This window comes from Halyomorpha halys, unplaced genomic scaffold (genome assembly GCF_000696795.3).
Source record: "Halyomorpha halys isolate HHAL.00 unplaced genomic scaffold, Hhal_1.1 Scaffold990.1, whole genome shotgun sequence".
Taxonomy (NCBI): Eukaryota; Metazoa; Arthropoda; class Insecta; order Hemiptera; family Pentatomidae; genus Halyomorpha; species Halyomorpha halys.
The window spans coordinates 16,231-32,354 of record NW_027113518.1 but is presented as its reverse complement, the minus strand read 5'-3'; the positions used below and the strand labels follow the sequence as shown (position 1 = coordinate 32,354).

General features: G+C 32.3%; 1 protein-coding gene across 1 annotated transcript in view; it reads right to left on the bottom strand.

Moving 5' to 3' along the window:
- Nucleotides 1-2,961: 2,961 nt before the first annotated feature.
- Nucleotides 2,962-16,124, bottom strand: part of LOC106687632 (ATP-dependent translocase ABCB1) — a gene marked incomplete at its 5' end in the record, with an annotated part of 28,974 nt that continues 15,811 nt past the window's right edge. The window contains 13 exon segments of the mRNA XM_014431617.2: nucleotides 2,962-3,385; nucleotides 5,109-5,255; nucleotides 5,635-5,838; nucleotides 9,586-9,780; nucleotides 9,858-10,014; nucleotides 10,083-10,223; nucleotides 10,297-10,397; nucleotides 10,493-10,693; nucleotides 12,418-12,579; nucleotides 13,636-13,737; nucleotides 15,372-15,512; nucleotides 15,583-15,646; nucleotides 15,948-16,063. Coding sequence (XP_014287103.2) covers nucleotides 3,200-3,385; nucleotides 5,109-5,255; nucleotides 5,635-5,838; nucleotides 9,586-9,780; nucleotides 9,858-10,014; nucleotides 10,083-10,223; nucleotides 10,297-10,397; nucleotides 10,493-10,693; nucleotides 12,418-12,579; nucleotides 13,636-13,737; nucleotides 15,372-15,512; nucleotides 15,583-15,646; nucleotides 15,948-16,063 — 1,917 coding nt within the window.

Here is a 16,124-nt window from a genome sequence, read left to right as displayed (position 1 = left end):
CAGTCTTTTCAGACGGAGGATTATTAGGTAGTGAAGGAGAAGCCAGGCTAGAAACGAGTTGGTTTGGGTGGTTGGGAAGTTTATTATGGAAGGATTGGTATCTGGTTCTGGCCAAATCGGCAACATAGGGGACTTTGAGTTCCTGATGGATGATTTGATTTGTGACAAAGTAAGGAGCATTAAGGATTTTACGAAGGATTTTGGACAGTAAGGATTGGATTCGAGAGGAATCAGATGGTTTAGTGGAGCCCCATAACTCAATTCCGTACGTCCAGATAGGCCTTATAATTGTCATGTAGATCAGTCTTTTGTAATTGATTGGAAGTTTGGACCGTTTGTCTAGTAAATGTTGTAATAGTCGGAATCGACGAACAGTTTCTTGTCTTTTAGTCTTGTATGAGGATTCCATGTCAGTCGTTTGTCCAGATTTAGTCCTAAGTAACGGATCTGTTCAACAGGAATAAGTGGGTTATTATTAAAAGATACTGTGGGGCAAGACGAAGGGTAAATGTGATTTGGTTGGATTTATTGGAATTTATTTTAATCCTCCAGTTTTGGCACCATTCTTCAAGGGTGGTGATGTGGGATTGGAGGGATTGGGATACAATGGAAGGATCATTATTAACTGACAATAGGAATGTCTTATCGGCATTCGTGGTGAGAATGGTGTTAGGATGGGTTGGGATGTCAGCTGTAAAAACTGTATATAGGATAGGACCAAGGATACTACCCTGAGGTACACCAGCAGACTGAGGAAACAGGGATGAATAAGCGATGTTGTGATTTACTTGAAATAACCTGTCTGAGAGATAAGAAAGGATAATGAGATAATATGTAGGGGGTAGGAATTTACGGATCTTGAATAATTTTTCAATTTAAATTTGTAAACATATACTCGTACGGATGACCGAAATGTTTAATAAGGTTCGAATCGGTATTCATTATTCCGATAAATTCCTGGTCCGGTGGGATTTAAAACAAGGCGATAATTTATCACTAATCATATTTAATCTAGCACTAGAATACGTTAAATGTGTGATGTCCGTTACTTAGGACTAAATCTGGACAAACGATTGACATGGAATCCTCATACAAGACTGAAAAGACAGGAAACTGCTCGTCGATTTCGACTATTACAGCATTTACTAGACAAACGGTCCAAACTTCCAATCCATTACAAAAGACTGATCTATATGAATATTATAAGGCCTATCTGGACGTACGGAATTGAGTTATGGGGCTCCACTAAACCATCTAATTCCTCTCGAATCCAATCCTTACAGTCCAAAATCCTTTGTAAAATCCTTAATGCTCCTTACTTTGTCACAAATCAAATCATCCATCAGGACCCCAAAGTCCCCTACGTTGCCGATTTGGCCAGAACCAGATACCAATCCTTCCATAATAAACTTCCCAACCACCCAAACCAACTCGTTTATAACCTGACTTCTCCTTCACTAGGTAGTCCTCCTAGGCGTCTGAACAGAAGATGGCCTCGAGATCTTCTCCTCTAGAAATGTTTTTGGAGTTTTATCAATGGGTAGATTCTCCACATGTTTGTATCATGGCATGATATAACTTGCAGGACATTTACTTGATGTGAATATATGTAAACAGTTGTAAATAACAATAAATAAATTATTTTTAAAAAAAATGTGTGATGAATACCGAAAAGGGTTTAACTTTGGGTGATAAAGTACCCGAGCACCGGTATGTTGATGATTTGGTATTATTAGGTGAGGACAAGGAAACCATAGAACTAAATACAATTACGTTGATAAACTCCAGTAAGGAACTAGATCTTGAAATAAACACGGACAAAACAAAATAAATGGTTAGCAGTAGAAACAAGAGTAATTTCGGTGATATAGATATAAGTGGAAATACGTTTGAACAGGTAGATAGGTTTAAGTATTTAGGTTCTACAGTAACTAGAAAAAATGAAATTTATGAAATAAAAAACAGAATGAAGTCGGGAAATGCTTTTTATTTTTAAATTTTGAAACTGCTTAGCTCGCGCCTTCTATCCAAAAACTTAAAAATTAAAATTTACAAAACTATTATTATTACCATTGTACTTTATGGATACGAGGCGTGGCCTTTTACACTAAGTGATGAACAGCGTCTTAAGGTTTTCTAAAATAAAGTATTACGTAAAATATTCGATCCGAAAAAGGATGAAATAACGGGAGAATTAAGAAGACTTAAGGGAAGTACACCTGGTAAATATAATTCAAAGTATTGCGGCGTATAAGATGGGCGTGTAAGGTTGTATGGCCTAGTAACGAGCGAATCCCTAAAATGCTAATGAAGTCTGAACCGATGGGTCAACGTCCGAGGAGTAAACCAAAACGTATATGGGAGGATTGCGTTAAAACTGATAAGTAAAATTGGGTTTGGAGAGGCATCACTGGAAGGATATATGTAGAGAGCGATTGGAGGTATCGGCATTGAACCTTCGGGTTCGTTAGGGCTTTATTATTATTATAATAAAAATATACGAAAAGTTTAATTCCCATAAATAATAAGAACTGCATACATCTTATTAATGTATATCATTTCGGCCACCCATAGCACTCCTGGTCACCACCAGATTTTTCTTCTGAGTTGAGGTCTGGGTATAAATTCACTTAAATTTTCCATAAATACATGTTTCATGAAAAGAATTAAACACGGGAGAATGACAATTACAAATTTACCTACAACGAATGACAGCCTAGAAACAGAATCACACAAGTCACAATTAAACTTAAAAAATGTTACAGAGCAAAGTTTCTCCATTGTATGATCCAATAATCCAGTGCTTATGGTCACCCATGACCTGCAAAATAACAATGTGCCTGTATGTTTACACATAGCGGTTAGCAGGGCTCTGTTATTATTGTATAAACCAGGAAATAGCAGTTTCACAACATTATAATGTTCAAGTTTTCAGTCAAAATCACTCAAAAAAACAAAACATTTGTTTTATCAGTTTATTAAAACTGAATGTTTAGGCCTGACAATATGTCTTCTACAGTACAAGCACTGTGTAACTCTAATTATAATACCATAATATTATAATACTTTACAAAATAAGGATATTCACAATATTATAAATAAGTATATTAATTTCATAAATAATATCAGAATAAAAAAAACATTTATATTTCATGCAACTAAGTCATTCACAACATAGGATTCAAAATATACAAAAACATTATCTACTAAGCAGGTTGAAATAATGTCCCCTCTTCTCCATCAACTGTTCATGGTTCCCTTCTTCTATCACTTCACCTGATTGAAGAACGATTATCTTGTCTGCTTTGCGGATTGTCGACAGTCGGTGTGATATCACAATAGTTGTTTTACCGATTGAAACATTCTCCAAAGCTTTCTGTACAGCCTATATTTTTCAAAAAAAATAATAACATACAAAGAATTATTATTCAGACATAAGTATCAATCTTAAATCATTAATAATAAACCATTATTAGATTAAGGATTTGCTGTGAAAAGAAAGTAGCTCAATCCTGGAATTTTTTGAAGTTACATTACCTATACTAGAAATAATTATTTAATTTTTGACCACAAATTAAAAAGTTTTATTCACTTTTTTTTTATGGCTTTATGCTCTGTGAAAATTTTAGTTGCAATCAAGCAAGATTTGAGAAGAATCCATGAATCTCCAAAGACTCAGCACTACTCATACCTTTCTTCATATGACATTATCTTGTGTGATACCTCACCAGTGCAGCAGTTCTCGGGCATACCAGATTATACCATACTCACATGTATGCTAAGCTATGGTCTACATCCTCCACTTATTCAGTCGAACCTTCTGTCGAGCAGATTTTGGGGAATATCATCTCCCAGCATTCTGGCAATGGCCCAACTTTCAATCTTTCAAGGATGTTTCTCATCCCGTATATATCCCACACAGAAATCATATATTTACGTATTCTTCCTCCTTCACCAATCCTCACATTTCTTAATTGGTCAATTTACAGTGATTTGCTGGCCATTCTCAGGGGATATCTTCCTTCCACAACTTATTAATTTACAAATACTCAGCAGTTTTATTAATTCCCAATGCTTGGGGTCCTCCATAGTAGAAGAAGCAGACTAGAACCAGGAGGGTTGGACCAGGCTAGTGGAGAAGGCACCGAGATGGATATGGAACAGGAGGGCCGGTGCACAAGGTGCAGCCCCATCACTAAGACAATCAAACAAGCGCTGGACTGCACCACTGTTAAAGTATTGCACAGCTAAGGAAAATATATTAACTGCCGCTATGGATTGTAAAGCAGGTAAGCACTGCTTTCCACTGCTGCAAACACCAATATTCCCCACAGGTTAGGTAAGATAAGAAATAAATAAATAATATTAATTAATTGTTTAAAAAATTGTATTGTTCTTCCAATATTAAATGAAACCCTCCTTAAAAAAGATCCTATAAAATAAGACAATAAAAATAAATAGTTGGTTATTGGCAGCAGTGGCATATACCCAGCACACAAACTCACTGCTACCACACCCTGTAAGTCAGAAATGGCTAGAAAGATGATGTGAAAAAGAGTAACCTGGTACCCATTCAACTCATATATTATTATGCAAGATTATTTAGAGGTGCATCACAGTCCTCCATAAATCTTTAACATGTTGTGGAACAAAGATAAAGGGAAGTTAAATAAACTATTTTGTGGAAAAAAATAATCACTTCATTTTGTTTCAGAAATTTGTAGCACCATTCACAAGTTGCATCATAGCTATTCAAGAGATGGAGTGAACTTTCTTCAGTTTTGAGTAAAATATTTCAATTCTAGTCTAATTTTTTTTTTCTTTTCAATTAATATTTTGTGGTATAAAATAAGTAGATCCAACAATCAAACTTGTATTACCTGCATAATCTATAGGATTCTCCTGCTACATAGGAATAATGAAGAAAAGAAAAAATGTTTTTTCACATAACTTAGAATTTGGAATTTTCAGATTTATTTTGTTTTCCAAAAACTTTAATAAAAATGGAGCTTCCTCGTTTTTTTACAGCAAAACCTTCAATTATTAATTCAGTTTTTTTTTGTTTTATTGAAATTTTCACTATCAGGTTCCTATATTAATGATCATACTTTCTCATTTTCTGTGTCCAATGCAGAAGTAGGTTCATCCAGAAGTAGTATCTTTGGGTTCCTGAGGACAGCTCTTGCAATCGCAATTCTCTGCTTCTGTCCACTAGACAACTTTGAACCCTTTTCTCCGACTGAGATGTCATAAGCCTGAAATTGGAATAATTAACAGCTAAGTAAAAATAAGACAGCCAATTTTACAGCTTTCATATATTGTCTTTAAAAATATTAAAAAGAGAAATACAAAATACAACACGAATAATATTTCATCGCATGACCCACCAGCTTAAACATCCAAATAATAGTGCTCATGTATTTTTTTATTAAAAAAAAATCCTTCTGTTATATATTTGAGGTCCAGCAAAACTAATACCTAATTTATATCAAAAAAATACATAACCACTTAGTTTTACTTTTTTTTTTAGTTGATAATCATAAAAAAACATAGGACAATAAATCAATACATGTATAATATGCTAAGAAACTGAATTAAATAAATAAACTAAAAAAAAATAAATAAATTACAAACCAGTGGAAGTGTCATTATAAAATCATGAATATTTGCTATTTTTGCAGCTTCGATGATTCTATCCATCGTAACCTCTTCTTCTAAGCCATAAATAATATTTTCTTTTATCGTCATATTAAATAAGACTGGCTCTTGCAACACAAGACCCATTTGGCTCCTCAGATATCTCACATTTATGTCATTGATATCAATTCCATCAATGAGCTGGAAAAAAAAAAATAAATTAGTTAAATTAAAAATAATAAACAATACTTTATTTCAGTCTTAAAAGTAGTTTGATAATAATTATATTTCATTTTGAAACAATAAATAAATATATGAAGTTTTTCTAATATTACTTATAAATATATACTATAACAGAAATCCAAGGAGCATTTTACATATACATATGCATCAAATTTGAATTTTGATTTTTACAACTTATCATTTGTCAATAGACTATTGAATAAAATTTTGTTGATAAAATTGATACTCAACCAACCCCACCTAGTTAAATAATTTTTTTTTAAATTTATTCTGGGACACTTTTCTTCAGAACAATATCACAGAAATAGTAAATAGGAGAGGCTTAGAGTAATATAAATAAGAACAGTAAACTTAAAAAATTAATAAAAAATAAGGTGTGATTGCAATAAATCATAATGAAGTAACCTTAAGGCCTTTAAACAGAAATTAGCAAAATTCTATATTATTAAATTAACTCAGTAATTTAAAAAGAAATTAATACTAAATAATATGTACAAATAATCAGAATATACATAAGTTTTTATACATTTTAATTGTAGTAAGAACTGTAAATTTCAATTCTTTTGAATCTGAACAGAGAGGAAGTGATCTGACAGGGATGATTTGATGGCGGGGAGGGTATAGAGAATCTGGTAAGGAAAGATCTATGGAAAGTTGCCATTCTATGAGCCATTTTGCATAAATCTGAAACCCAGAAATCAATAGTAATATGGAAATAAACAGAGGATTTTAATGTAAAGAGATCAGATATGTATGATGGATGATAGAACTGGAAAACTTGATGTTTAGAAACTTACTTCAACTTTTCATGAAATCCTTGTGGATACCAAAAATAAACTAAATAAACTTTTAATTTATTAAACATTTTAGTTTTGCCTCAAGATACACAAAGACATCTCCATACACTGTTTAACAATAGTCAAAGATGAGGAATATTAAGGAGTAACAAAAGGCCTACTAGTTTAAAATGGGAATAGGTATGAAGAAATTTAGTCACTTTGTTAAAAAAAAAAAAAAAGGTACAAGAGATATCAGAGACATGGTTTTTTCAGCAAAGAGATGGGTCAAAATTCTTTCCTAGGTCCATGATAATTGAATGAAATTTCAAGGGATTATTATATAGGATCAGAGTTGGAATACAAATAATTTTAGGATGTGGCAGGAATCATCAAAATTTGCTTAGCTTCAGCTTGTTTACTACAGGTTTTCAGTTAAGCTGCGTGCCAGGAATGCACCACTTCTTTCATTGCTTCATCCGAGGTAAATAAACAGCCCCTTAATGCCTCTTTGAGTGGACCAAACAAGTGATAGTCAGAAGGGGCAAGATCTGGAAGACTGCTGACAAAAGGTGTTGTGTTGTTGCACGACAATGCATGTACGTATTATGTTTCCCACGCTGCTTAAACGCTCCATAAACTCAATTTTGAAGTACTGGCCCATCCTCTGTATAGTCCCAATCTCTTTCTTTCTGACTATCACTTGTTTGGTCCACTCAAAGAGGTATTAAGTTGATTTAACTCGGATAAAGCAATGAAAGAAGCAATGCATTCCTGGCTCGCAGCTCAATCAGAAACCTTCTTTTATGAGGGCATCATGAATCTTGTAAAGTGACGGACCAAGTGCGTTGAAAAGCAAGGGGACTATGTCAAAAAATGATGTACATGTAAGTGTTCTATTTGATTACAATCAAATTTTATTCAATATTAATAAATATTGCAGATTATAATTGACTTATCCTCATATATTACAAAGTCATCAGCATAAATATGGTTTTGGGAGCGATAGATAAGTAGAGAAAGTCATTAATATAAATAGAAAACTAAATGGAAGGTAGAGATGAACCTTGAGGGACACCACAGGAAAGGGGCATTGTGTAGGAAGAAGGTTGACCTGGAATGATTATGTAATTATAAAAATCTGAGAGAAATGTTTTGAAAAAGTGCATTGAAATGTTAAATAAAGAAAGCTTTTTGAGTTTGGTAAGGAAGATGCTATGGTAAACTTTGTCAAATAATTTGAAGAATTCTAGTAAGATGAGGATTATTAATTTGGTGTTTCATTCTTCCAGGGATTGAATGTTATTTTAATAGTCAGACTTAGGTGGTTTTCCAACAAAAAGAAAATATAGAGTTTTGCTGAGAAAAAATGTATTATGGTTGAGGACAGGAAAAATGACTAGGAGAAAGGATGTTATTTATTTTAGTGAGATATTTACTGGATATTAATCATCAGTGTGAGATTTTAGGACAGTGGAAATCATCTTACAACTCATATGAGAAAAAAGAAAAAGAGGTTTTGGGGGTAGAAGGAGAAATAATTAAAAACAGCAGAGGAAGGGAAGCAGAACAAAGGATATAAAATGGTTCCTGAGAAGATCATGTAGTGTGACTAAAAGGGAACTATAGCTTTTAAATTCTGGTAGGGGTATTTTAATAAGTATTTTACACTTAGATTTGGAATTGGGGACATTAGAGAGGGTGTGATGGATATAGAGGGATTAAGCACTTTGAACTGTTTGTTGGGTTCTATTATGAAAGTGTTTCCAGAAAACAAAATCATTTGCCAGACAAGTGTGTTGAAATTTGTGACTTTCTTTCATTTTATGATTTCCATTATTTTGGGGTCAGCCAAGGCACAGTTGGACAGTATAAAGTTCCAGTTGAAACTATATTATCACTAAATTTAAAGGAATATTTGATACCACAAGGTATAGAATACAAGTCAGATTTGAGGGATACTGCTAACTTTCTTCCACAAGAAATGTTTCAGTATATTACCAGCCACTGAATAATGCATTTTCATTTTCTGAATCAGAAAACATCTTTAGCATTTTGGAAACTTCTACAAGATAAGAATACATTTATATATGTTTTAAGGTTAGCTAGAGCAAACGCTACAAATTTTGATGGAGAGGTAGCTGCAATTACTTTAGCTTAAGAAAAGATTACTCATGCCTGCGCAAAGAAGATAGTTGTGCTGTCGGATTGTAGGGCAGCACTGCTGGAAATAGCGTCTGAACGTCCCTCAACTAACACTAGAATTCTTGCATGCCGGAAATCCATACAATGTAAAAGAGAAATACTTAAAGTAATGGTAATGCAGTGGATTCCAGCCCACTGCGGTATACCTAGGAATGAGGAGGTGGATCAACTTGCACGGTTAGGGGCTAGCCAACCACAGCCGCTTCTTCCTATCACCATGGACATGGCGAAAGAAATGGCCCAAAGCGCTATCACTAAAAGAGCAGAGGAAAGGAGTAGAGGAGAATGTGGGGGCAAGAACTGGACGGTATTGCTAGATCCTAGGAGGCGCCCTCCATTGACTTTACCAAGAAAGGTGTCAGTGGCATGCTTCAGGTTGGCTACTGGACATGGCTATTTGCCGCACCACCTGAAGAGAATAGGAGTGAATGAATCTTCGGACTGCGTCCTGTGTGGAGTTGGTGAGATGACTGGCGATCACATATTTGCATGTGCGGCAACGGCGGACATGATTACAGACAGGAATTACATTGGCAGAGCTAAACTATACTGGGCTGTACGAAACAAAATGGCAGAAATGCCTCCTTTGGCGTAGTAAAAAAAAAAAAAAAAAAATGTTTTAAGGTTACAAAATCTATTAAACATTTATAATCCAATATTTATTCCCAATAATCAAAATCTAATAACTTAATAAATTTTGACAAACTAATAAGATAAAACTCACTATCCTTCCTTCATCAGGAAGATAGAACCTCTCCAGAAGTGAAATTATTGTTGATTTACCACATCCAGAATCCCCTATAAGAGCTATGGTCTTCCCTGCTTCAATCTTAAGATTCAACTTTTTGAGAATTTTCACTTTGTTCCTGGTTGGATAAGAGAACGTTACATCTTGGAAGACAATATTTCCACATATTTCCTGTAATTTTATGTTTATTTTAAATATTTACCTAAAAGAAATATATATTACAATAATTATTGTATACTTAAACCTACTGGATTAATTCCTTTATCTGACAGAATGCTGAGAAATGTTTTAGGGTATGCGATTCTGTTGAGTCGAGTTATAGCCTGCCTGGCTGCTGGATATTGACTCATCAAGATCAAGGCGGGTCCAGCTAACATGCACGTAAAACTAATGGCAGAGATGATGCTACAAAAAAAAAAAATAATGAGAACAAATTTTCTTTATACATTATTATTAGATCTGTTAATTCTTACCCAATTAGTGATGTTCCTTGAATATTACCATCAGCAATATCCTTGGCTCCCATGATAAATGTTGTTCCCATTGACAATCGGATCAAAGTCTTAGACAATCCATAAACAACTGCATACCAGACAATGCTTACAAATTCTTCTCTAGAAAAAAAAAAATGTTAATAAGTAAAATATAGAAAATTTTGAATCAAAATAAAAACAAAATCAGGCTTACTTCTTAGAAAGAGTGAGCATATTTTGATACTTGTTTATGACATACTTTTGACAGTTCAGCATTTGAATTGTATTTATATTTTGAACATATTCAATTGCAACCTAAAGGGAAGATGCATTTCAATAAATAATAATTAAATAAAAAAATTGATAAAAATAATTCTAAATTATATAACAGGAATATTTGTAATTTTTACCTTAGTTGACCTTGTTGCGATGGAGGCAGATCTCGTGTCAGTAACTCTTGACCTTATTCGCATACCGTTAATAATGATCACAGATAGAATAATCGGTAAATTTGCAAGTGTTAAATTTGTATTGATGAAAAATGAATAGCCAAGAGAGAACAGTAATGAAAGCATGAAAATGACCACTTGAGATGCTTTATCTCCTGTAACCTGTACAATTATTGAATCAATGGAAGTATTGGATACAATACATAAAGTATATTAAATGAATATCAAATCATTCAATCAGATAGCTATAATAATAGTATGATATATAATATGGTAATGTTATAATAACAGTTCATGAGAATATAATGGCTACTTAATACAAAGCTATCATTTAAGAAATTTAAATATATCAGGTTCCAAAAGATTTTCAGTATAAGTGTATTTCAGTGAGCCCATATTTTTTAAATAACTTTAAGTATGTATATATTAAAATGTAATAATAAAACTTACGCAGCACTAATCAATATAGCTCTTTGGTTTTTCCTGTCAAATGCCACATGAGAGAGCTAAGCACTGTCGTTAATTTTTGGTGAAATAAACCGAAAACTATGAGTTGTTCAAACTGTGTGATAAATAAAATGAGAGAAGAAGTATCTTAAAGAGGTGAGGGTCTTCCCCGACCATATCCAGAAGGAGGAAGTGATCCCAATGACCATAGGCTTGGTCATGAAGAGCATGAACTCCAGCTTCCGGCCAAGACCCTTGGATTTCTCACCCATGGGATTTACCCCAGTAAGCAGTGTGTTATCCAAGCTTGACATACATCTCCTTGTTCCAGGTAAGCATCCAGTGGTCCATGTAGGCTTCTTTCTAAGGGTGGCAGGCCAGCACCTCCAAGGCTGGGACAATGTAAAACCAAAAATACCTTGAAGGAAGGAATACAATGGAGAGGGTAATCAGCCAAGAAATAGGCAGGCCGTAATAGGCAATATAGAAGGAGAAAGGGTCACTAGCTGCTTTCTATCTCAGTTTACAATACAACTTTGGATTTTTCATAAATGTTTTAGTTAAAGCAAAAATTTCTCAAGAACAGCTTAATGAATTTTAGTTGTTCTTGAACCAAATTACTGAAAAAAACATTTACTGCATTTTATCATCAGATCATGACTATTATAAAAATGATTTTTTTTTTTCAAATAACTAAATAAATGAGTGAAATTCCTATTTATCTCAACCTGAACCTGGACAATATGAGCATTGTCAAATCTCTTCTTTTTGGCTTCACTTTCCCTTTAAAGGAGAAACAGGTATGCCAACCTCTTCATAAATACCTCATGTTGGCAAAAGAGGACATTATCATAAAGCTATTAATTATTTTTATCAATTTTTAATGATAAAATTTGAATTTAAATATAAAGGACATTATATTTTTCTATTTTTAAAAAAGAATTGTTTGTGAAATATTTCCTGATTCCTTTCTAGATATATCAACAACAAATCATCGTTTGCAATTATTTATTTTCCTTTGTTAGCAAAACTTATGAATATTTTTATAAGATAAAATATTTTTACTTTGAAAAAAAATTAAATATCCTGAACCTGACTGGTACCATATTTTATACAAATTTAAATTTAAAGAGTAAACAAAAATTCTGTTTGGCTCTATCTTATAAAATTAATACTTCAGGATGGTACGCCATCCTCAGAATTTCATCTCTGTAATAAAATAATTTGTTAAATTACACAATTAGGATCAACAGAATTTGAATATATTAGTTGAGAAACCTCATATATCTCTTCGAATTTGGCAGGTTCAGTTCTGTGATGTTGAAATAGACACACGTTTTGGGAGGATCTAGTTATCATTTAATTGATAAACACCTTAAATCAGTGGACTCATTTAGTTAAATGTAGGATTTTTTACATTAATGTACAATTTTACTTACGGATTCGATGAGTGGAGGGCTGTTAGTCAATACTTCTAGGCATTCATTAGGAGAATTTCCACTCCAATCAAACCAACTTATGTCCATAGAAACTATTTTATTAAAAGCTTTTTGCTGTAGTTTTTTCAGCCAAAATTGAGTTGCTAATGTTGACATTACACCCTTAAAACAAAAGATTAATAAGCAAATTAGATTTCAGATTTTTAGCTCATGAATTAGACTAGTAGTACTGGTGTTGGTTCTTGGAACTAGTCCAGAAATTGGTCCTTTATTATCAGATCTTAAGAACTACCTCAATGTTATATCTCTACACTAATCAGAGTGGAGATGTTAAGGACTGCTTTGAAATAAACATTCATTGTTCTAAGCCGGAATTGAACCCATACCATTCCAAAACGGTTTAATTTATGGTTTATTAATTTTAACTGCGCTATTATTTTTTTTTCATAGTGTAATATTACAAACAATGGAGTGGGAGTGGATAGCTCATTAGTTAGGCAATGGACTACTCACTCCAAGGACTCAGGTCAAAATCCAGCAGTGGCTGACTATCTGTTACTGCTATTATCTGTTATCTGTAGCCATTGACTCATCTCTGTGGGTTCGAGAGCCAGTGGGTACTCTTAATTGGGTAAAAATCTGGCATTTGAGCATGATTCAGTCCAATTCACCTCCTTGCACAACCGTTGGTCTAGTAACCGTACTTCCTTACAAAGTACCCCTGACTGTTCGTGGGTTTACAGTACAAATTTTTTTTTTTTTTTAAATATTACACACTGTCATATATTTACAGGCAATAGTAATAGGGATAATGGAGCACATTCATTCCATATTTACAAATAATTAAATGATAAAATAAGAAGTATAAAAAAAAAAAAATAATAATACAAAAATTAAACTTAATATGAAATAACATCTTAAACACAATTATTCATATTTATAACATTTACATTCAGTCTGGGGAACTCTGAACTGAGCTTGTCACCTACTTGAGGAGGAAAGAAGTAGGAATCATCTAATTCTAAACAACAAGAAAAAACTTTGAATAAAAAGTCATTGGAGTTTTAGCAGTTTCAAGTTTTTCTACTAAACATTCTCCTTTCATATAATTCTTATTAATCCAAATACTTTGTATAGTGTAAATACAGATGTAAGCCCCAATTGAAAAAAAAAAGTTAAAACCCATTTATTTTTTTAAATGTAATTAGTAATACTTACAGACAAAACTGTTGAGAAAAATGCTATGAGGCCCAGTCCAAAAAGAATGCCAGAATCAATTAGGGCTATCCTGTGCAGTTCATCTTTAGTGTATGTATATGACTAAAATAAAATTAAATAAATGTGTTACAACTGATAATTGTAAGAACAAGAACATTTCGGAATGATAAAAATATAACAATATAAGAGGCATCAATACATCTTGAAGCTCGGATTGAATCAATTTATAAATTGGCAATCACAACTCAGAAATCCATTTCAATTTCATTCTGATTTTACTCCTTCTGTAGCTAAGATTAATAAATCTTTCTCACTAAGGTATAAATGGGCACTAAAGGAAGAATAATGATTCAAATCCTTTTATTAAGGAACAAAATCCTTCCATCATTAGAAAAAAATACTTAAATATTTTCATTTTTCAACTGACATTTCAAGGTATTATCTCACCCTCAGAATGTTGTTCTATAAATAACATAACAACTTAATATTTAATTTTTCTTATGAATAATTATTACTGCAAGAAGATAGTTGACCGTATGAAGTAGATTGTAGGAAAATAGTCCGGGTGGCGGTCAATGAAGGTACCAAAATTGTATAAAAAACTATTTATTGATAACCAACATTTCTCTCCACTTAGCAGGGCTTGCAGACAGACAGACAGACAGACTGGCAAAATACTGGTCAACAATAAATAGTTTTTCTACTATTTTGGTACCTTTATTGACTGCCACCTAGACTATGTTCCTACAAATAATTATTACATTATGATTTTTTAATTAACAACTACACCCATAATTTTTTACTTATTTCCACTTCCTAATTTATGCATAATCACTTAATTACTCCTTATGATTGATAAGATATATCTAGTATTTCTTTTTTTTTTTTTTAATTTAAAAGTTTTATAAAAATTTTAAGGAGTATCTCTTTGCTATTGCTTGTCAATGTCATAGTGATTATCAACCTTGTTTAATAATCCCCTGCCTAGTTATTATCTCCTTCGATTATTTACATTATATGTTTTATTTTTGGTGATATTGTTGTAGAAAATAAGTTTTATTATTTGATTTATGGTTAAAATTGTTTGTTTGTAACCTTAACTATTTGTAAATATAATTATGAATAAAGCATCACTGTTGATGGTAACATTACTTTGGACAATGAGACAACACTGTTTTCTTTATTTTAGGCAGTTGGTGGTTGGCGTTCGTTTAAGCAACACATTTTTAGTTTTTTGTTATAAAACCCTCCCTAAATCCACAACAATTTGGTAGTAGACAGTGGTTTAGTGCATAGAAGGTTAAGTGATGAGAATTATTTACGCATATCAACAGATACATAAGCTTTGTGATTTTGTTTAGGACTAATCGCCAAAATAAACACAAAGGACAATGGATGCCATGGTATTCAGCATGGAAAATCTTGCTGCGGAAAATCACATTTACTATTAATACATCTATGAATTCATTATAAATTTTCTTCTTCATTTCTAGCTTTTTATGTTATTGTTTATTTATTTTATTTATCATGAGAATTCCCTCATTTTTTGGTGGTAATCACACATGCTATTCCTATTTACCTTTGTGGTTAATAACTAAACAATAAATATAGATAAAGAATTATTTAACTAATAATAAATAATATATTTGGATATTTTCTATTATAAACATCCTGACAATCATGGTGAAAAAATAAAATTAACTTTGATGAACTTCATGAGAATGAAAAATAATTACCTGGAAAAACAAAGTATAGATATAGAAGAAAGTTGGAAGAAATGCAGACATTATGATCGTGAACAAAACGGCTAGAAACCAAACAATCATCACTTTAATGTTTTTCTTACTAAATCTCAGTTTTTCGATACTCTCCGAAACCTAAAATAGAGAAAAAATTGTACCAATATTCAAAAATTCTGCTAAGATAAATTAAAAAGGGATATCTTACCTCAAAATTTTTGTCATAAACAAGTTCTTCATCAATAAACTCTTCTTCACCAGCATTTCTTAGACTAAATAAAGTAATATATAAATTACCAACCTTAAATCTTTATTTTTTTATACACACCCTATAGTAATGTTTTGAAAAATTTTATGCTCATCACCAAAATTTAAAAAAATAGAACTTTTCCTTTTTTTAAATTAATTCGTAATTTTTTCTAAGTGTAGTCAATCAAACTTATTTCTTAGGGTGATATTCAGAACAAAAAAATATTAAGATGTATAAGATATGATGCTATAATTATATACATTTTTTTTTTTTGTGGTAAAGGCTAACATTGCTTCAATGAATGATAAAGAATGTCTTCTTACGTTAATGTAACTGCCTTATCCTTTTCCTCGAGTTCTTGAACCTTAACTAGTGAGTAATAATAACCGTTAAGCTCCATCAGTTTACTGTGTGAGCCTTTTTCCACAACATGGCCTTCCTAAGTAGATTTAATTATTAATATTTACTAAATGAACATAAAAATTAAAAAAAACTAATAT